Source organism: Salmo trutta, chromosome 1 (assembly GCF_901001165.1).
Source record: "Salmo trutta chromosome 1, fSalTru1.1, whole genome shotgun sequence".
NCBI classification, from domain to species: domain Eukaryota; kingdom Metazoa; phylum Chordata; class Actinopteri; order Salmoniformes; family Salmonidae; genus Salmo; species Salmo trutta.
In genome coordinates, this window is record NC_042957.1 from 61,496,953 (window position 1) to 61,519,403 (window position 22,451).

At 45.9% G+C, this 22,451-nt stretch overlaps 2 protein-coding genes across 2 annotated transcripts in view; both read left to right on the forward strand.

Annotated features, from left to right (window-relative positions):
* Positions 1–10,581, forward strand: part of LOC115204313 (phospholipid phosphatase 3-like) — a 33,391-nt gene extending 22,810 nt beyond the window's left edge. Inside the window, exons 2-6 of the mRNA XM_029769780.1 lie at positions 4,597–4,754; positions 5,033–5,319; positions 5,779–5,836; positions 7,418–7,594; positions 8,646–10,581. Coding sequence (XP_029625640.1) covers positions 4,597–4,754; positions 5,033–5,319; positions 5,779–5,836; positions 7,418–7,594; positions 8,646–8,747 — 782 coding nt within the window. The 3' untranslated portion in view covers positions 8,748–10,581. The remainder of the gene's footprint in view (positions 1–4,596; positions 4,755–5,032; positions 5,320–5,778; positions 5,837–7,417; positions 7,595–8,645) is intronic.
* Positions 10,582–15,475: 4,894 nt separating this feature from the next.
* LOC115204391 (uncharacterized) overlaps positions 15,476–22,451 on the forward strand; it is a 33,954-nt gene continuing 26,978 nt past the window's right edge. Inside the window, exon 1 of the mRNA XM_029769927.1 lies at positions 15,476–15,614. The gene's annotated coding sequence lies outside the window, so the exon portion shown is untranslated. The remainder of the gene's footprint in view (positions 15,615–22,451) is intronic.

Consider the following 22,451-nt stretch of genomic DNA (forward strand, 5'->3'; position numbering starts at 1 on the left):
ATATGTTCTCATGTTCTGAGCAAGGAACTTAAACGTTAGCTTTTTTACATGGCACATCTTGCAGTTTTACTTTCTTCTCCAACACTTTGTTTTTGCATTATTTAAACCAAATTGAACATGTTTCATTATTTATTTGAGTCTAAATTGATTTTATTGATGTATTATATTAAGTTAAAATAAGTGTTCATTCAGTATTGTTGTAATTGTCATTATTACAAATACATGGGGGGGAAAAAATCGGCCGATTAATCGGTATCGGGGTTTTTGGGGCCCAATAATAGGTATCGGTATCGGCGATGAAAAAATCATAATCGGTCGACCTCTACCCAGAACCACCAAGTAAACAAAATCAGGGTTTCTAGCCAGGCCAACCCATATCATCTGTGACCCACAGTCTATTCAGTAAACACATTTCTTAGATGATTCTCCTCCTCCAGAGTATTTAACCTGATTAGACCTCAGTAATCATGTCTTTATTAGATTCACCTGACTGACTGGAACCCAACGGGGGGGGGGGGGGGGGGGTCAGTTCATCAAAGGAAGCTGGAAGGCCTTCAAAGACACTTAAAGGGATAGAGGCCCGTTATCTACTTCCCCAGAGTGGAAGGAACTCGTGGATTCCATTTGTATGTATCTGTGTCCAGTATGAAGGAACTTAGAGGTAGTTTCACAAGCTGCTAATGCCAATTATCAACTTTCTTCAAACTGCATGCAGATACACATAAACTATATCCACAAGTTCATCTGTCTCTGGGAAAGTAGATAAAGGGCCTCATTGCCAAAATCCTTGTCTACCCCTTTAAGTACCTAAGTAAGGCCTCCTGATGCATATACAACATCTTTACCTTCATCTCTGTCTTTGTACTGAGTCATGGTATTGGGTCCTTACCAACTCAAGACAGCCACTCTCTCTCACTTCTCTGGGAGAGATCTGGCTTTTCTACGGTAGTCTGGAGTTAGGCCCTTGCATGATGTCAGAGGCTCTGTAGAGGGCTGCAGCTTGGAGTCGCACGCCATGGTGTGTTTATGTACGTGCCGTGTGTGTATCTCATGCGTGTGTGTGTGTGTGTGTGTGTGTGTGTGGTCTAAATGCATCTGAAATGAGGAGCATGTGATTCTGGCAGGAGAAGTAGATCAGGCAGAGATCAGGGTCAGGTGAGATGTTTGCACTATCTCTCTCGCTCTCTCCCCTCCGTCTAGCTTTTTTCTCGCTCTCCCTGCGTCTATCTCTTCTCTCTCTCTGCTGTCGTCAGAGCCTCTGCTATCTGCCTGCAACGTGTTTCCCTCCTCTCCTCTCCTCTTCTGTCTTTCTGGCCCTCCCGTGCCTTCTCTTAACCAGAGGATATGTCGTTATCTGTGTTTGGTCTTTCTCTCTGACAAAAACATACTTCCAGTATTAGCAAAGGTCACAAGCAGACATTTACTGTATACTACAGTAACTTTACCCTGCTTATAAGCCAATGACGCTACACTACTTCCTCGTTTTTTCATTCCTAAATTGTATTGGCCCTTAGGTACATTGATATGTGTGTAGGTTCTTAACTGTATGTCTTGGGGTGAAAGGGTGGCTGTATGGATCTGTTTTGGTAGTATTTATGATTGACTGACTGGTACTGTGGGTGAGATATATCTGCAGAGTATTCGTGGTTATATAGGGCAGGTAGACTGAAACCTGTTGAACTCTGTAGAGCCACAGAAAGTCACACTGAAGGTCAGTGAGCCATGTCCTATTCCCGTCTGCTACTGTTGATCTACAATCTCTAATGGCCTGTGAGTTGTCCTCTCCTCCTGTCACGTAGTCTCTCTGAGATTTCCTGGCTGCAGCAGTGTTTGCCTGGGCCCGTTCCAGTTCCAGGCTCTATAGTGAGGGAGAGGTTAATCATTAGTCCCATGCTCTCCCTGTTCCATGGGGGAGAGGGCTATGGGGGCATGGGATAGGGGACTACATGATGGGCTAGAGGGGCTGTGGGGAGCAGAGAGAGGAACTAGAAGGGTAGTTTGGAAGTTCAGAGTGAGTATAGTGGTGTAGATTTAATTTCAGATCTAGCCTTGAATTTGATTTCATGCTCCCTGCTGTGTGACTGGTGCCAGTATCATAACGAGGTTGCACAATCTTTACCCAATGAACTTTCACCAGCGGCAGGGCAGGCTGCAGCGAGGTTTGTTTGCTTAAGAAAGCCAGACCTTGACCACCCTCCTTTACACCTTCCTTACACACAAACTTTTAATTGGTTAGCCAACCAGGAAATTAACTTGATACAGTATTAACAAACCTTAAAATAAGAAGGTAATGTGTTACTGCATTGATTTAATAAATATTCTGCCAATACAGTGGTAGTTAATGGTTAATGTTGTACGCTCCACTACACTATTTCTATGCCCTTATTATTGGACACAAAATACTACTCTATTCCCTTTCTATTGGAGGTCTCTGCAGTCACTGTGTAGTCTATACTGTAGCCTGGCTATTAGTTTACTGTAAAACCCTTTGGCTTTCACCACTTTGTCATTTTCTGTGTAATAGACTCTCTCAGTCTCCTCTGTTCTCCTTTCCTCCTGAATAATCCTTCATTCTGCACTGTCATCTCTGTCTCTCTCTCTTGTCTCCCCCTCCTCCAGCCTCTCTGGTGGAGCTCCAGTATGTAAGGAATGCCAGATACTTTTGGAGATCTTGAATCCAGTCAGTGGATGACTAACAGGCCTAAGACCTGCCCCCTCCTCAGATTGCACACAGGCCTACAGTGGGCTCCATAATTACAGGCACCCCTGACTGGCAATGCACAAACAATACTTAAAAAAATATAATCAATATAATTATAGAGATAAACTCAAAATACCAACATGTGAGAAATACTGTACTTTATTATGTTTCAATGGAACCAACCAAAATCATGCAAAATAAATTTAACCAAAATCAAGGTTTCATAATTATTGGCACTCCTCATTTGGTACTTAGTGCAACCACCTCTGGCAAGGATAACAGCATGGAGTCTTTTCCTGTAATGTATGACAAGGTTATGGAACACATTTGGAGGGATTTTGGACCATTCCTCTATGCAGATCCTTTCAAGATCCTTCACATTCTTGGGTTTGCGCTAATCAACTGCCCTCTTCAACTCAGCCCACAGGTTTTCGATTGGATTGAGGTCCAGAGACTGAGATGGCCATGGCAGAACATTGATTTTGTTGTCACAGAACCATTTCTGTGTGGATCTGAGGTATGTTTCGGGTCATTGTCTTGTTGGAAAGTCCACCTACGGCCAAGTCCCAGACTTCTAGCAGAGGCAACCAGATTGTCAGCCAAAATTGCCTGATACATGGTGGAATTCATTATGCCATCAATCTTAACCAGTGCCCCTGGACCTCTGGAATTAAAACAGCCCCAAAACATCACTGACCCCCCTCCATATTTCACCGTGGGTATGAGGTGCCTTTCCTTGTATGCATCTGTTTCGACGTCAAACATGCCGATGCTGTATCTGACCAAAACGTTACATTTTGGTCTCATCTGACCAGAGCACCTTCTTCCAGTCGTAATTTAAATGACGTTTGGCAAACTCCAAGCGCTTGTGTCTGTGTCTTGGGGTCAGAAAGGGCTTTCTTCTGGAAACCCTTCCAAAGAGCCTGTGGTTGTGGAGGTGGCATCTGATGGAGATTTTTTAAACCTGGTGACCCTAAGACGCCACCAAGGCCTGCAATTCTTTCACAGTGATTCTTGGGGATTTTGTTGCTTCTCTCACCCTCCTCCTCCCTATCCTGGGGGGCAAAATGCATTTGCGTCCTCTACCCGTGAGGTTTTCAACTGTTCCATATCTTTATATTTTTTAATAATTGCCCTGACAGAGCTCAGTGGTATATTCAATCGTTTGTGGATCTTCTTGTAGCCATACCAGATTAATGAAGGTCTACGACCATCTGTCTCTTTTCAACTGCCAGTTCTTTTGTTTTCTTCATGGTGTTGGATGACAGTGGGATATTGCATGTGTGTTACCTCATTTTTATACCCTAGTGAAACAGGAAGTTATGTAATGGCTCAATATAGTTCCTTAAGACTTAGATAAACTTAAATAAGTGGAATTTAATTTGTGGTTTAATTTTGGTAAATGTTATTTACAATAATCTTTAAGGGTGTCATTAATTGTGAAACCTTGATTTGGAGGACACTGATTTTTTATTAAATCAATAAATAATTTTGGTTGGTTCCATTGAAACATTAATAAAGTACAGTATTTCTCACATGTTGGTATTTTGAGTTTATCTCTATAATTATATTGTTTATATTTGTTTAAGCATTGTTTGTGCATTGCCAGTCAGGGGTGCCAGTAATTTTGGAGCCCACTGTATATCCTGTCTCCTAAACCCTTCTCATATAAAACAGGATCAAGGATCAATGACACCTCTTTGTCTTGGCTCGCTGTGCGATGTGTCACTCTTACTCTTTTCTCATATACACACACACACACACACACACACACACACACACACACACACACACACACTCCTCATATCTTTTCCTCTCTTTACTTCTTCCTATTCTGTCTCTTCATCTCCCTCATAACTGTGTCTAAACCCCCCTCTCTCTCTCTGTCTCTCCAGCCTCCATCCCGTTCTTTGCGTGTGAGTTGAAGGCGGTGACTCCGTACCGGAGGGGTTTCTTCTGTGGGGACCAGAGCATCACCTACCCCTACCTGGAGAGAGAGGCCATCCCTGACGCACTGCTCATCGCTGGGGGCATCGTCATCACTGGCCTCACGGTGTGGCACACAACACACCACTTACACACTGTAGGATCTTACTGAGTATATACACATGACATACTATCACCTCTTAGTAGACAACAGGTTCACCTGGAAGTAGATGTATTTATGAGCCATTCAATATTTACCCTTTATTTAGTCAGGTCATTGAGAAAACCTTCTCTTTTACAATACGCTGTGAAAGTGTTGCGTCGTTTCTCTACCTGTATCTAGCACAGCTTTTTTACGAAGAGGACTGATTCTAACTCTTGCTCCTCCTCTTCTTCCCCGGCCAGATTGCGCTGGGCGAGTGTTACCGGGTTCGATTCCGTGAGGTGCAATCGCGGGCCTTCGTGCGCAACCGCTACGTGTCCTGCCTCTATAAGGAGCTGGGCAGCTTCCTGTTCGGCTGCTGCGTGGGCCAATCATTGACCAACATGGCCAAGCTGAGCGTGGGGCGCCTGCGACCTAACTTCCTGTCGGTGTGCAACGTGACATACGCCTCGCTCAACTGCGTCCCCGGCTCCTACGTGGCCCAGGTCAACTGCAGGCAGCCCAAACACAAGATGGTGGAGGAGGCCAGGTCAGTACCGAGAGAGACGCCTTCCCTATTCACACTATAGGGCCAAGCCAGGCCTGGCCAAACTGAGCTGGCCTGGTTACACACCCACCATAGTGGCTGGAACCGTGCTGGAAAGGACAATGTGAAAATACATATCAGAACTAGCACAGTGCAGTTGTGGTTGGTCCTGTAATGTGAATCAAGCTTCAGTGTATCAGAGTTGGGCTCAATTCGAGCTCAATTCCTGTCAGTTGGATTGGATATTAGATTTTTCCATTGTTATGCAATCCTGAAAAGTCATGCACAGACTGGAATTGAGATAGAATAGACCCAAACGCCGCTAGTCTAGTCAAAGTGAAAGTCTGTCTTTGTGAGAAACTATTGGTATGAATGTTTGTTACCATAGATTGAGATGGAGCAATATTGACACTAGATAACTGGGTTAATGATTGACATCCCTGTTATCCCTTTATCTTTCAGGAAGTCCTTTTTCTCTGGCCATTCCTCTTTTGCCATGTACACCATGCTCTACCTGGCGGTAAGTGTCACTGGCAATTGGAGACACACACACACACACACACACACACACACACACACACACACACACACACACACACACACACTTGCACGGCGACAAAGAACATCACACCTGCCAAGTAACGTTTATACACTTGAAGTCACCTGCTTTAGCTGGGATTACTACAGATTAGTTGAAGGAAGGAAAGAATGATCTTTGACAGTTTTAACTTTCACTGTAATTATGAAAGAAAATGTTGGACGCTTTGTCCCTGTAGAGATGGAGTGCACACTCACACACTCACACACTCACAAACACTCAGACATTCAAACACACTCACATATACACATTGTACATGCAAACTCTGAGAAAGGCAAGTTTTCAAAAGCCGTCCTGCCTGAAATGAAAAGGGAGAGGGTGGAAGTTTTCCACAGGGAACATGAATAGAGGGAGAGATGGAGAGCAGACAGAGCACTCCTTGTTTGGGGTTTGGGGGGGGGGGGCCTGCTGAGAGATCGACAGGCTTCTTTCAACAAGAGAACCCCACTCCCCTCCTCTCTCTCTCTCTCTCTACTGGACCATTGGTGATGAACACATTGTGGGGTGAGAAATGACAGGAAGACAAAAGCCCATCATGGCTCAAGCATTTGTGCCCATAATGTATTCATTCACATTCTAAATGGAATTCCTCCACTTCATTAAGTCTCCAATGGTCCGGAATATGACTGGAATAATCACAAAACTATTTACGGGAAATATATATGAAACTCATTAAATTTCAATCGGATAAAAGGAGAGGATTCAACATTCAAAAACATTGTTAATAGATTTCTCGGGTCCTCCCCTCCTCACCCCTCCCCTCCTCACCCCCACTTATCAGAAAGGGACAGAGAGAAAGAGGGAGAAAGAGAGTGAGGCATTGAGAGCAGTTGAGTGGCCTGAGAAAAACAGGGGGCCTCATTCTTCATTCTGTCTCCTCTTCTCCCTCTCTCTTCTCCCTCTATCTTCCCTCCATCCCGTCTGTGGCTTCCTGGCGTATAGCTAGTACTACTACTTCAGACTGACTGTATCCTATAGAATCCATGGGACCTGCAGCGATATGCAGCCAGGGCCCTGGGCCAGCTGCTGGGGTTGGAGGGCAAGAAGACTGACACCTGCTTCCAGTCAGAGTGAGCCAACCCCCCTAACCAGCTCCCCTCCCCTCCGGAGGAATACCTCCGAAACAGCGCCATGCATCTCTACAGTTAACCCCTGACCCCCCTGTCAGTCTCTGTCTGGTCCCTGACTGACACTCCTCCTCTACTGTAGTTATGATGGGGCCTGGAGGGCAAGATGAGATGGAGGACAGGTTTATTAGGGTGCTGAGCCCAGTGTGGATGGACTAATGCCAGGTCCTCTTCCTCCCCCTCTAGACGTGTGTGTGCTAACTCTGTTTAATGTACCATGTGACCAATTCACTGTGGAAAGAACGAACTACATTGCAGTTTATGCACACACACAGACACATGCAAAAATGCATGAGAGTGCCTGCACACACACACACACACACACACTTCTCATATTTGAAGCCTCTGATCATGTGACGCTGCTCTCCTTCTCCAGTTCTACCTGCAGGCGCGTTTGTCATGGCGAGGGGCTCGTCTGCTGCGCCCGCTGCTGCAGTTCCTGCTGGTGATGATAGCCGTGTACACCGGGCTGAGCCGCATCTCCGACTACCGCCACCACCCCACCGACGTGATCACCGGCTTCATCCAGGGAGGCCTCACCGCCTACTGGGTGGTAAGTGTCTGTCTCTCCCCTCCCTCTGGCTCTATGGAGCTGTGGGATTGGGAACAAATGTGTTGATATATGATCTCCTATGTCAGTCAGGCTTACAGGATGAAATAATGTCAACCATGCCTGCCTAAACAATGACAGTGCATCACATGTCTTTATTTGTCTCATTCAGTCCCTATATGGTGGGATCTCATCTGGGTCAGGCTGAGCAGTATAACCAGTCTCTCTGGCGGTTGGGATATCTGTCTTATGTTTGACGGATTCTCTTGGTTGTCTTTGTGTGTTTGACGGATAGTGTTCCATCTTAATGTATCTGTGTTTGACGGACAGTGTTCCATCTCCATGTATCTGTGTTTGACGGACAGTGTTCCATCTCCATGTATCTGTGTTTGACGGACAGTGTTCCATCTCCATGTATCTGTGTTTGACGAACAGTGTTCCATCTCCATGTATCTGTGTTTGACGGACAGTGTTCCATCTCCATGTATCTGTGTTTGACGGACAGTGTTCCATCTCCATGTATCTGTGTTTGACGGACAGTGTTCCATCTCTATGTATCTGTGTTTGACGGACAGTGTTCCATCTCTATGTATCTGTGTTTGACGGACAGTGTTCCATCTCTATGTATCTGTGTTTGACGGACAGTGTTCCATCTCTATGTATCTGTGTTTGACGGACAGTGTTCCATCTCCATGTATCTGTGTTTGACGAACAGTGTTCCATCTCCATGTATCTGTGTTTGACGGACAGTGTTCCATCTCCATGTATCTGTGTTTGACGGACAGTGTTCCATCTCTATGTATCTGTGTTTGACGGACAGTGTTCCATCTCTATGAATCTGTGTTTGACGGACAGTGTTCCATCTCCATGTATCTGTGTTTGACGGACAGTGTTCCATCTCTATGTATCTGTGTTTGACGGACAGTGTTCCATCTCTATGTATCTGTGTTTGACGGACAGTGTTCCATCTCTATGTATCTGTGTTTGACGGACAGTGTTCCATCTCCATGTATCTGTGTTTGACGGACAGTGTTTTATCTGTGTCTCTCTCCAGGCCTTCTATATTTCCTCCATGTTTAAGAACAACCGTCCAGACCTGTCTCCCACCAGCATGTCTCTGGAGAGCCCCCTGTCCAGCCAACAGACCGTCTGCTAGCACCACCTGCCCCAACACACCCCTCCTCACCTACCTGGACGGATGGGGGATGGGAGAAAAGACAGAAAGAGAGAGAGAGGGAGAGACAGTCAGATAGCAGAGGTGAGCAGCACATGGAGGGACAGGGAGGGAGAGAAGGTGTGTGAAAAGGAAGGGGGATGAGATAAGAAGTAGAGCAGGTAAAGAGCGTTCTAGCAAGTACACACATGCTCTGATGAATACGTCAAGACACGCACGCACACGCAGTGCCACCTCTCTCACTAACACCCACTACTATCTAACACACACACACACACACACACACCAAATCACTGTAGAGTACAACCCGTCCACATGGAGATATGCATAGTAATTTTACAGATATTTTTGTATATGAAAAACGACAAATGTTTCTATTTTTCAAACGAGAGTCATAGATGAAGCTGCTAATGATAATGATTTTTTCCTGTTCTAAGTAGAATATGTTTTATATGTGATGGTGGTTAGTGGGCAGTGCATTAGGTTAGCTCTCACAAACACACGGTCAGTCAGTGTCTCTAAATTATCTTCATTGGTCGTCACTTCGTTGGTCATCCTCTGACCAGCCTGAATGATGACATCATCAGCTGGACTCCACTTCTTCAGCTTGACGTCCCCCTGACTATAATTCTGTGGATGTCTCATTGACGTCCCCCTGACTATAATTCTGTGGATGTCTCATTGACGTCCCCTGACTATAATTCTGTGGATGTCTCATTGACGTCCCCTGACTATAATTCTGTGGATGTCTCATTGACGTCCCCTGACTATAATTCTGTGGATGTCTCATTGACGTCCCCTGACTATAATTCTGTGGATGTCTCATTGACGTCCCCTGACTATAATTCTGTTGATGTCTCATTGTGTGAAAGGAGACAGTCAGAACTGAACTGTTATTTCAGACCTCTACATGGAACAACAGCGCTGCATGGAGTGACAAAACCTGGCAACCAATAAGGAACAAGCACTGGCCTCGTGTGCCCTCTTTACCAGTACCCTCTCCATCCTTCACCCTCTAACTACACAGCAACTAGTAGAGGATGTCATGGACAAAGACAAAAGAGAACACTTTGTATTAAACCAAGTATCTTATCTTAACTTCAGTTACCCAGGAGTGATAGGGTGGAAATCTGCTTTGCCCAGGTTACGTCCCCTCCCCTTCACTCCCACGCTTTTCCATGTCTGTACTCTGTACTAACCACTTATTACTGTGTCTCAGAGGCGGAGCTATGACTGAACCCTGTAACCTTTGACCTATTACCCTGATCTCTGAGCTGCACCTTGAGTTATGCCACTCTCACAGGGGAGCCAAAATGGCTGCCTCGTGTTGCCTATGGCAAAGGTCCCCTGTATATTCCTATTAATAGCACTTGAACTACATAATGGAACCTACTCTGATAGTATAATTGATATTATATATATTTTATCTCAAGTTTGAATAATCAGTGTTTTATTTCTCTTAATATGTCACTCTCATACGGTATATGTTTTAGTTTTTTTCCCAAATGATAATTATTCAAATTGAATGTAAATATGTCCTTTTATAAACCACACAGAATTTCAAAAGTATTATTAGTGCCATTTTTGGACCGTTTTTTTCACGTTTATGTGTTATGTGTCTGTGTTGTTGATCAGGTACACAGAGTTGTTGTTATTGTCATAACGACTAGACTGAGCCAGAGCTATTATCAGAAAGCTATTTCTTGTTTCCAGTTTTGTGTTTTTTGTATTCCCTGTGAATGCCAGAATGGCTGAAAATAACCACTGTACTCAAAAAACCAAACCAATAAAATGAATGTTGAATCTTTTGACCTCCTATTGTCCACTGATATTCTTTCAAATGTCTCACACACTTTTTTTCTTTCTACACAGAGACAATGTTTGTCATCTGACTGTTTATATGCTCAATAGAGTAAAGAATCAGTTGTTCGTCACACACACATGGCCAGTAATTAAGTTCAAGCTTAGTTCAGGAGAAGTTAGAGGTGAAACCGAGAGCAACAAAAAATATTGAATTCTAAAGTCACAAGTGACTTCACCTCTAGTTTCTGACTGGGAAAGAACACACCTACTTTCTCCCTCCACCACCCCTCTCTCCTTTCTCCCTCCCTCTCTCTTTCAATCCTTTTGGAGTGCAGCAGAGCGTGCGGGGCTTTTTGGGGATCATGCTGCCATGGCGATGCCTGGCTAGATAGTGGGCTGGGGAGGTGGAGGCCTTTTTATTTATTCTCTTTCTTTTCCAATCCACTTCCTGGCTGAGTGAGGAGAATAAAAGGCAGCTGAGATCAGAGTGAGAGAAAGGGAAGGCTGCAGTAATGGGTGTGTATGGAGGTGAGGAAAGGGGAGGGCTGGCATGCAGCGGGAGAACAGGATGAAGGGAGAAGCTGGGGTTCAGTAATGAAGGAGTAATGGAGCAGTTGGCAGTGGGGAAGGGGTGACGGGGGAGAGAGGGAGGAGGGATTTGGGTGTGGGGCTTCTGGCTGGGAAGGAATGTGACGGTGGTTGTCAGGCCTGTTTTGTGTCAATACTGTTACTAAGAGACACATTTAATTCCTTAGCACTGTAAATGCCTGCACTTGTGAAGATGTTGTTGTCTATCTGTTTTTGTCTAGGTCATCATTGTGTGTGTGTGTGTGTGTGTGTGTGTGTGTGTGTGTGTTTTCTTTTTGGGTGAGCAGGAGAGAAGAGTAGGTGCTCTACTAAGCTTACAACACAGCCTCTCAAACATGACATCTTGATTGCTCTGTAGATGTCTTCCTTGGTGACCCTTTGACCTTGTTCAAATTTTTGTAATTTTTTTACATTTTAGTCATTTAGCAGACACTCTTATCCAGAGCGACTTACAGTAGTGAATGGATACATTTCATACCATTTCATGCATTTTAAATGTTTTTTTTGTACTGGCCCCCCGTGGGAATCGAACCCACAACCCTGGCGTTGCACACACCCTGCTGGCGTTGCAAACACCATGCTCTACCAACTGAGCCACAGGGAAGACTAACAAATGAATGGGATTGACAAGAGGAGGCCGATTCTCCCTCCAGTCCATAGAGCAGAGAGGCCAGACTAACTGAGGCGTGTGTCCTGTCTATCTGAAAGGTCCCACTAGTTCCAGCCCTCTCCACTGTGTGAGTTGTGGCTGTAGTTTAGTATACACATACATCAGTAGCCCCAGCCGGCCTGTGGTCATTTAGATGAGGCTGATTGAGCCCCAATCTCAGCCTGTAAAACACATTACCGTCTCCACGCTCCATTCTGAAAGAAAATAAAGCACACTTTCTCCCTCTTCCACATACTTAGGGCTGGGGAATTCATTTGATAAGACATTTGTTTTTCAGATAAAATACAGGTCTAAAAACAGAATAGTTCCATGGGCGGATGTTACGGCGGGCGATCAGAATCAATGGTGTGGAGGTAGGGAACCCTGTGATGGGTTGTTACTGCAGGCAGGCTGGCAGGCAGACAGACGGGCACGTAGCTCACCTGCATACCTGTCTAGTGGAGGTGGAGAGGACACCTGTATCATACCTGCTGTCTGCCTATCATACTATCAGATGGGATAACATCACCCAGGCATTTAAAACTCCCCCACCAGGCTTCCTTTGAGGTCTTCTTTCTGGTAATGTAATGACCAAGAAACTTCTATAGTCCGCCAAATACTACTCATAATTAGGCACAGTTTCAAGCAGCTTAATGTTGTACATTGAATCAACAGTGGAGAAAGAGGAGTTATTTCTTCTTTGCCTATAATCTTTTCTCCCAGGGTCGGTCTCCATGGCATTACAGACAGTCTCTGGATTGGAACTTAGTGGGGTTCTTATCCCTCTGCAGCTCAATTCTTGATAGAATTAGAAGGGATTAATGGGCTCTTTAGTATGCTTGAGTTGAGACCTGCTGCTGCTCAGCTCCATTAGACTGCATATTCCTCCATATACTCCATCTATCCCAGTAATGACAGTTTGGGAATGCTTTGGGTGCAGCCATTAAGACCTGAGACTGGAGAGCAGAGCAGAGCGGCACATTGTGTCCTGACTCCTGATACAGGCCTGTGAAAGGCATTAGTCTCTCTCTATGCTCCAGCAACGCAGCGCTAGATAAATCTGCCTTCATCATGCTGCACCGAGGGGATTACACCAGGCCAGATCATTTGGTATGCAGAAAGAGAAGAGAACACCCCAAACGGTGCCAGAAATAGCTTTTTGAGCCTTGCAGGTGGACGTACGTCAGGTCTGCGATGGCAATTAGTGTGACGTGGAAACTCTGCAGATGGTGTGTGTGTAGTCTCAGACACGTAGCATCACACACCCCACCTGCGTACTCAACCCACTGGACGACCACGTGCCTCAGAGTCCACACCTGTATAACTATGATATATCTGATGGGGATAGTATCATAGCGTGGGCATTTGGGCACGGCCACACCGCCTCCAGGATAGCCGTTTTGTCAAGGATGGACCCAAGGCGGGGTGGAGGGGGAGCTTTTGTAATCGTTGAATATTGATGAGTGAAGTTGCAGGTTTTTTGCATATTTGGATCCCACCGTTGAATGTTTCATTTGTGCGTGAGACAGACTGGTAAAAAATATCCAATCTCAACATAATCAATTTAGCAGCTTCTCAAAACAGATTTTTGGACATGGCTGCTGTGCCAGCCCAAACAATACTAAAGTATGCAGCAAGAAAGATGGACTATATTATTGCCTTTCCTGTTCGCTGCCAAGACTTTAAATGTAAGAAGGATTGTAACCTTTATCTAGCATTTCAGTATTTGAAATGTAAATCATCTCTATTTCAAATGTTGTTGCATGGCAGCAGTTGTGGCCGTAGCAGCAGTTGTGGCCCTTGGGGCCTGGGATGTCTAATAAACACAGCCTAACACTGAGGACGGTGAATAACACCACAGGCCCCTATTTACCTACCTGGAAGTCATTCTGTCGGATGTATATGGCTGCTCAATGTGTGGATGTTATTTTACAGTGTCTGACGGTGTGAAACAGAACGTTGCCGGGTACATTACCCTGAGGGTGGTATGCTATCAAGTGCTACCACTATCTATGTCAAGGTTATCGGGGCCACTTTGACCCCTCAGTACGCACATGAACATAAACAGCTAGATTAGTCCGACAGGTAAGAAGGTCTAAAGGTTCCTAAGAAATGTGTTGGACTATGACAAAACATGGAGCTAAAAAACAATGTTATCTGCAGTACAGAGACAAGACACCATGTTGATAGAGATATCAAGCAACATGTTTATACTGTACGGTCTGAAGGATGAGAGACTACATGCCTGGTGTGTGTGTGTGTGTGTGTTTGTGTGTGTATGTGTCTGCATGCTTGTGGGTGTGTGTTTGTGTTTACATACTCAAGTGCATGCATGCTTGTGTGTATATACTATACGCCAGGCATTGTGGGTCGTTAAGGACAGATTGGAATGTGAAAACAAGGGCTGGAGAGTGAAAGCATGGTAAGGAATAGTGAGGTGTCAGGGACGAGGGAGGAGAGACAAACCAACCATCTGGGTCCCAGGGTCAGGGTCAGTCCACAGAGCCTCACACTCCCTCACACTCTGACATGTTATCATGACATGACACTCAGTGCCTGTATCTCAAATGGCACCCCATTCCCCAAGGCCCAGGCCAAAAGTAGTGTACTAGGTAGGGAATAGGGTGCATTTGAGACACATCCAGGGTCTGTTTATAGAGGCTGAAGAGCCATGTAGAATAACACATGTATCTGCTCTGCAGTTCTCCATTTCTCTGCATTTATTCATCTGCAGTCTGCCAGCGATGAGCTGACACTAAACCAGTCCATTTTAGAGAATGTTGCGGTCTGCAAACTATTATGTAGTTGACATTGACATAATGGCTTACCGGTATTGTTGTTGTTGTGTGGTGCTGTGAGATGTTTTTTTTGGGTCATACAGTATGTCAACTATTACAAAGAATTGTAGTACAGTGTGTGTGTGGTGTGTTTGAGAGTGCGCGTGTGTGTACAGTATGTGTGTGGTGTCAGTGATGGGGAGGAAGGTGGTATCAGTGCAGTGGTAGTACCAGTAATTCCTCTCCCGTGTTCACAGCTGAAACAACAAGGAGGACTGGACAACCTAGTGGGGTTGAGGCCACAGGGACCAATGTGTGTATGTGTGTGCGTGTGTATGTGAGAGAGTGTGCGTGTGTGGCGTGTGTGTGTGTGTGTCTTGGCAATGAGTTAAGCCAAGATGTAGGATTGGCTTTGAAATCACAAGGTGTTGTCATGCTGAGTGCTGATCCTCTGGCCGTAGATACAAGACAAAGACAGTAATCGGTGTTAAAATGGGGTGACATCCACATGAACCACTTATATTATCCCTGTCCTTATTAGATCAGTGGCAAACATGTCGCTCAACCACTTAGTTTCTATACTTCTCTCAAACTGTACAGCCTGCTTATAACACCCTATTCTAAAGTAGGTGTACAGGCACACTAGGCCAAAGGTCACAGGACGAGGGGAGTGTTAACAGCTATTGTAGTAATTGGCCCAATGACAGAATGACACGGTTTCACAGCGATCCGTCTGCCTGCTGTTACCATGGTTATTAGTGAGACCCGAGGGTGTTGAGTTGTAATTACTGTTCCTCTTCCCTTTGGTGGCCAGTGATGGATGGGAATCCTCTGGAGCCCTCCGCAATCACCGGAAATGATGAGGAATGATGAGGAATGATGAGGAATGATGACAGCCGTATGGAAGCATTCCAGGCACCAGGAGGAGCCTGCCTGTCTGTACAGCACCGCCAGCCACCCTCGATCCCTCTCTTGGCCTAGTGTTCCAACTTCCATCCGTGACGTGTGCTGACCTGTCCCCCCTCCATTCAGGTGAGTACCTGAGCACCTCACTGATCCCGCGGGACAATAGAGGATAGACAATGGTTTATCCCAACAAAGCCCTTGTTTATTTAACAGCACGGCTCACCCAAATGTGGACAGCTTAAGAGCTGGGTTCCTTCCATACATAAACAAGGAAGTGAGAAGAGAGAGAGAAGAAGGAGAAGAAGGACATTCCCATTCCAGGTCATTTATACTACTGTTACTTCTGCTCCCCTTTCCCAATCTCTGGTGTCCGTCAGTCATCGGTGGTGAGGTAGCTAGCTGGCTTTAGTAGTGAAAGAGAGGAAGCGGTGCACACCAGGGTAAGGCAATTATACAAAGGAAGGAAAACAACCTGTAGAGAGAGTTTGTAACCTGATGTGAGTTTTGTCCTGACATTTACTTCCACCACAGGAGTGCAGTGCACAGTAATAATACATTCTCTGACTTGGAGTGTTGTGTGTTTGAGCGATTGTACGCTACGTATGTTTGGCTGTATGGGAGTGTGTGTGTGAATGTTCTTGGTGTGTTAATATTTGTGTTTAGGGACTGCAGAAATACACACGGTGCTGTCTGTGTGAAATCCTGATTGTTTCTGAGGATTATCCTTCACAATACTGGGCTTTATCAGAAGGGCCAGTACTGGTGTAACAAGACACTCTTTACCCTGGGTTCACTGAGCGAAGGAACAGAACTAGAGCCCACGCCAACAAGGCTCAACAAGGGAAGAGGGAGAAAGGAGAAGGGAGAGGAAGAAGAGGGGTAGCGAGAGGGAGAAGAGAGTGGTAGAGAGAGAGTAAAAGGGAGAAAAGAGAGGAGAAGAGAATGATAGAGGGGAGAATAAAGATAAGAACAGAGAGAAAGGGAGAGAGAGAAGTGTAGATGAGATGAGAGAGAAAGAAGAGGTGGAGAGAGAGGGAGAGAGTGTAAAAGGGAGACAATAGAGGAGGAGAATGGGAGAGGAAGGATGAGAACAGAGAGAAAGAGAAGGGGAGAAGAGAGAGGGGGGAAACAACACAAAAAGAGAGAGTTTAACAAGTTTACCACAAGGCAGCAGTTCAGAAAGAGAGTGATTTGTTTGTTTGACAGAGATCCCTCTCAGGAGATTCTTCTCTGGATAACAGATTCATAGGGGCTGTCCAAGTGACTTGCTACGGTTGTGCAATACGTGACCTAACTGTACGTGAGTAAGCAGTGCATCACTGTGACATAGTACAGGAAATGACGGTGACATGAGTAGCCTATACTACATTCAGTTCCTGTAATCTATGCAGAAAGCATGCACACACACACACACACACACACACACACACACACACACACACACACACACACACACACACACACACACACACACACACACACACACACACACAGGTTGTCTTAGATGTCTCAGATCAGGGTGTGAGGGAGAGGTGGTCAATGTGCTTGATGTGATTGTTTTATTCCCTCCCTTTTATAAGACTTTCTCAGAGAGCTCAGGTTGCTCTGCTTCATCGCTGCATAGAGAGAGAGAGAGAGAGAGAGAGAGAGAGAGAGAGAGAGATGTGTTTTTTGGACGAGGAGGGGGTTTGGCTCGGTCTACAAGAGGCTGAGATATGGGAAGGGGGGATGAGGTATGGGGATTTGTGGGTTAGCATATTCCCATGCCACCGCTACTCGTAGTACCCTTAAATAACTCTCTATGACTATGTAATGAACTTTATTTTGTGAGTCTTACATTAATCTAGACATGTAAGCTACATACTAACTACATGGTGTGTGTATGAAAGTACATTTAGCGTGTTTATGTGTATTACAGTGTGATTACTGTTGGCCACAGCACAGACAAGGTTAGAGCTCTACAACACAGACCTGGTTAGAGCTCCACAACACAGACCTGGTTAGAGCTCTACAACACAGACCTGGTTAGAGCTCCACAGCACAGACCTGGTTAGAGCTCTACAACACAGACCTGGTTAGAGCTCTACAGCACAGACCTGGTTAGAGCTCTACAACACAGACCTGGTTAGAGCTCCACAACACAGACCTGGTTAGAGCTCTACAACACAGACCTGGTTAGAGCTCTACAACACAGACCTGGTTAGAGCTCTACAACACAGACCTGGTTAGAGCTCTACAGCACAGACCTGGTTAGAGCTCTACAACACAGACCTGGTTAGAGCTCTACAGCACAGACCTGGTTAGAGCTACACAGCACAGACCTGGTTAGAGCTCCACAACACAGACCTGGTTAGAGCTCCACAGCACAGACCTGGTTAGAGCTCTACAACACAGACCTGGTTAGAGCTCCACAACACAGACCTGGTTAGAGTTCTACAACACAGACCTGGTTAGAGTTCTACAACACAGACCTGGTTAGAGCTCTACAACACAGACCTGGTTAGAGTTCTACAACACAGACCTGGTTAGAGTTCTACAACACAGACCTGGTTAGAGCTCTACAACACAGACCTGGTTAGAGCTCTATAACACAGACCTGGTTTAAGCTCTACAACAAAGGAACTCCATTGTGTTGAGATGGCCTTTCAGATGTCCTAGCCGTGGACACACACACCGACACACACAGACAAACGAACGCGGGCACGCACACACTACAGATCCCTGCATATTCCACCCCTGGTCGACCCTAGGACCAAAGCACATCAGAGGGCCGTGGTGCGTCTGCAGCCGGCCTGCCCTTCCTCTGGAGATGGTGCTCATCTTTGATCCCACACCATGAGAATAGGGATTATGCTGAAGACTGTTTTAGTTGAATGGAGTCCTATAACACTTTTAGGCTTTTCTTAGCCTGAGTTCACAGTCTTCACACAGATCTAGGATGGTACTTTGGGGACTGTGACATCTACAGACCTATGTTATGTTCCTCATTCTCTGTATCTGTCTTTCAGTCTCTGTCTTTCTGTCTCTCTGTCTTTCTGTCTCTCTGTCTGTCAGGCGCTGACCAACTGGCAAGTGTCTTCACTGACATTTTCAACTTCTCCCTGTCCGAGTCTGTAATACCAGCATGTTTCAAGCAGACCACCATAGTCCCTGTGCCCAAGAACACTAAGGTAACCTGCCTAAACGACTACCGAGCCTGTAGCCATGAAGTGCCTTGAAAGGCTGGTCATGGCTCACATCAACACCATCATCCCAGAAACCCTAGACCCACTCCAATTTGCATACCACCCTAACAGATCCACAGATGATGTAATCTCTATTGCACTCCACACTGCCCTTTCCCACCTGGACAAAAGGAACACCTATGTGAGAATATTGTTCATTGACTACAGCTCAGCGTTCAACACCATAGTGCCCTCAAAGCTCATCAATAAGCTAAGGACCCTGGTACTAAACACCTCCCTCTGCAACTGGATCCTGGACTTCCTAACGAGCCGCTCCCAGGTGGTAAGGGTAGGTAACAACACATCCGCCACGCTGATCCTCAACACAGAGGACCCTCAGAGGTGCGTGCTTAGTCCCCTCCTGTACTCCCTGTTCACTCATGGCTGCATGGCCAAACATGACTCCAACACCATCATTAAGTTTGCCGATGACACAACAGTGGTAGGCCTGATCACCGACAACAACGAGACAGCCTATAGGGAGGAAGTCAGAGACAACCTCTCCCTCAACACGATCAAGACGAAAGAGATAATTGTGGACTACAGGAAAAAGTGGACCAAGCACACCCCATTCTCGTCGACGGGGCTGTAGTGGAGCAGGTTGAGAGCTTCAAGTTCCTTGGTGTCCACATCACCAACAAACTAACAGACAGTCGTGAAGATGGCACAACAAAACCTATTCCCCCTCAGGAGACTGAAATGATTTGGCATGGGTCCTCAGATCCTCAAAAGGTTCTACAGCTGCACCATTGAGAGCCTCCTGACTGGTTGCATCACTGCTTGGTATGGCAACTGCTCGGCCTCCGACCACAAGGTACTACAGAAGGTGGTGCATACGGCCCAGTACATCACTGGGGCCAAACTTCCTGCCATCCAGGACCTCTATACCAGGCGGTGTCAGAGGAAGGCGCTAAAAATTGTCAAAGACTCCAGCCACCTTAGTTATAGACAGTTCTCTCTGCTACAGCACGGCAAGCGGTACCGGAGCGCCAAGTCTAGGTCCAAGAGGCTTCTAAACAGCTTCTACCCCCAAGTCATAAGACTCCTGAACATCTAATCAAATGGCTACCCAGACTATTTGCATTGCCCCCCTCTTTTACATCACTGCTACTCTCTGTTGTTATCGATAACTCTAGCTACATGTACATATTACCTTGACTAACCGGTGCCCCCGCACATTGACCCTGTACCAGTACCCCCCTGTATATAGTCTCGCTATTGTTATTTTACTGCTGCTCTTTAATTACTTGTTACTTTTATTTTTTATTCTTATTTGTATATATATTTTTTAACTGCAATGTTGGTTAGGTGCTCGTAAGTAAGCATTTCACGGTAAGGTGAACACCTGTTGTATTCGGGGCATGAGACTAATAAAATTTGATTTGATTTTGTCTTTGTTTCTCTCTCCCTCAGTCTTTCTTGGTCTCCCTCTGTCTCTCTCTCTCTCTCTGCCCTAGAGGCTGACAGTCAGTGGGGTTTAAGCTGTGTCCATTCACAGCTGCATCTCTGGAAGTACATAGTACCTTATTGGGCTGTTAACGTGATATTGTTTTCAGAAATGGAACCCATCCAGGCCTGCTGTGTGTTTTCATTGTGGTTGTTTTTCCACACGGTGTATTTTAAAACTGTGCTTCTAAGCCATGTAAACACTGGCCAAGTAGGGTTCCTACTCCCAGTGTAGGGTAATGCTATTGTTATCACTAAGTATTCAGGCAGGGTAAGGCAATACTGCCTCAGCACTAGTCAACTCTCACTCCCAGGTGGGATTGGTGTTATTTTAATTGAACCTTTAGTCAACCAGGAAGTGGTCAGAGTATCTCTCCCTAGGGATACCTGAATAGATGTACAAGGCTTTATATTAGTTAGACTGTGGAAGATAAGAGGACAGGGTTAACCTGTTAGCCTAGTATAATGTAGCGTAGCTTAATCATGAACACAGAAAGGTGTGGTGCAGCAGAACTATCCACACAGACCCCCCATACACCCCTCCCTCCCTCCCTCCCACTCCTCTCCACCAACCCCCATTATTCAAAATCCCTCTGAATTCCAGAAGTGAAACCTGTGACCCTCTGGGGAGGAAAACTATGTATCTCTCATCACTACCCTGATGGTAGGAGGGAAAAGGGAGGGAGAGAGGTGGCAGGATGAAATAGAGGAAGAGAAACAGAGTGGTTTTGGTCGACAGATATTTATTGACATCCCTTCACCTGGCCTGTATTAGTATGTTTATTGCAATGGAGCATTCAGCTGGGTGGAGCCCCATAGAGCCAAAGCCAGGGCTGTTCTAGGCTGGTTGTTAGCCTGGGCCTGGGGAGAGAGAGACATGCAGCTAGCAGCTCCTTGATGTGTGTTTATAGGCAGACCTGCTTCACTCTCCTCTATGTTCCTCTCTGCTCTCTGTTTATAATGCCGGTCCTGTCCCCCAGCAGAGGGGCTCTGTCTCTATCTCTCTCTGTCTGTCCCTCTCTCTCGCTCTCTCTGTTTATGCTGCCTGTCCCCAGCAGAGGGGCTCTGTCTCTCTCTCTCTGTCTCTCTTTCTCTGTCTGTCTCTCTCTGTCCCTCTCTCTCTCTCTGTTTATGCTGCCTGTCCCCCAGCAGAGGGGCTCTGTCTCTCGCTCTGTCTCTCTCTCTCTTTCTGGAACACAGCCTGGGCAGGATGTGAATACCTCCTACTGTCATATGATATCTATGGAAAATTGATCATATGATTGTATGGAGCCCCTTCCTTTCTCCCCCCTCTCTTCCCCCCCAGTCCCTCCCCTCTGGTAACTCAGGCCAACTCAATCAGGTAGTAGGTCTCTAGTATGTTTCGGAACTGAGAACATGTCATGTTCACTTGGAGTGTAATTCAACATTACTTAGCTTTTATTTTCCTCCAACTCTATGGATGGGCCTTTGGTATGGACATGCCTGAAATAGAGTGAGGGCAAGAGAGAGAGAGGGAGTTTGGGAGAGAGAGAGAGAGACAGAGGGAGGAAGGGAAAGAGACAGAAAGAGAGAGAAAGCGATCGGCCCAGATTGAGTGGCACAGACTCCTGTCTGTGTTTTCTCGCTGGACCAGTGAATCTGTAAATTAAGCATGCTGCTCCTGAGAGCCCCTGCTTTATCTGTTGGTGTGCGTGTGTGTGTGAGAGAGAAAGAGAGAGTGAATGTGAAGGGGCAGATGACAGAGGGCCCTTTGAGCGCCTGCTCTCCTGCTCTCACAGACACAATCTGATGGGAGGGTTGTCACGCTGTCTCCATGGACCAGCTCCCAAAGACAACAGGAGGATGCCCTGTGCTATCACACACACGCAAACACATTGTCTCTCTCTCTTACACACACACACACACACACACACACACACACACACACACACACACACACACACACACACACACACACACACACACACACACACACACACACACACACACACGTGTACACACACACAGTGACCTATGTGCCACGCATTAATGCTCCTGGTTTCTACAGTAGCTACTGTAGACCCTCACAGATGTGATCATGTACACAGACAGTACTGAGTCTAAAGCACTGTATGTCTGTCTTTGTGGGATGTCTGATGGGTGTTCACCCTATAGACAGTAATGGAATGAATGGATGATGAGTTTATTGATGTTTTCCCATGTCTTCCCACTCTGAAATGAACCACAAGTGTTCTCAATAATTATATTATTATATATCCACAATAGCCACACACCCTCCCCTCACTGAGGGTCAATTGTCACTGTCAACCTG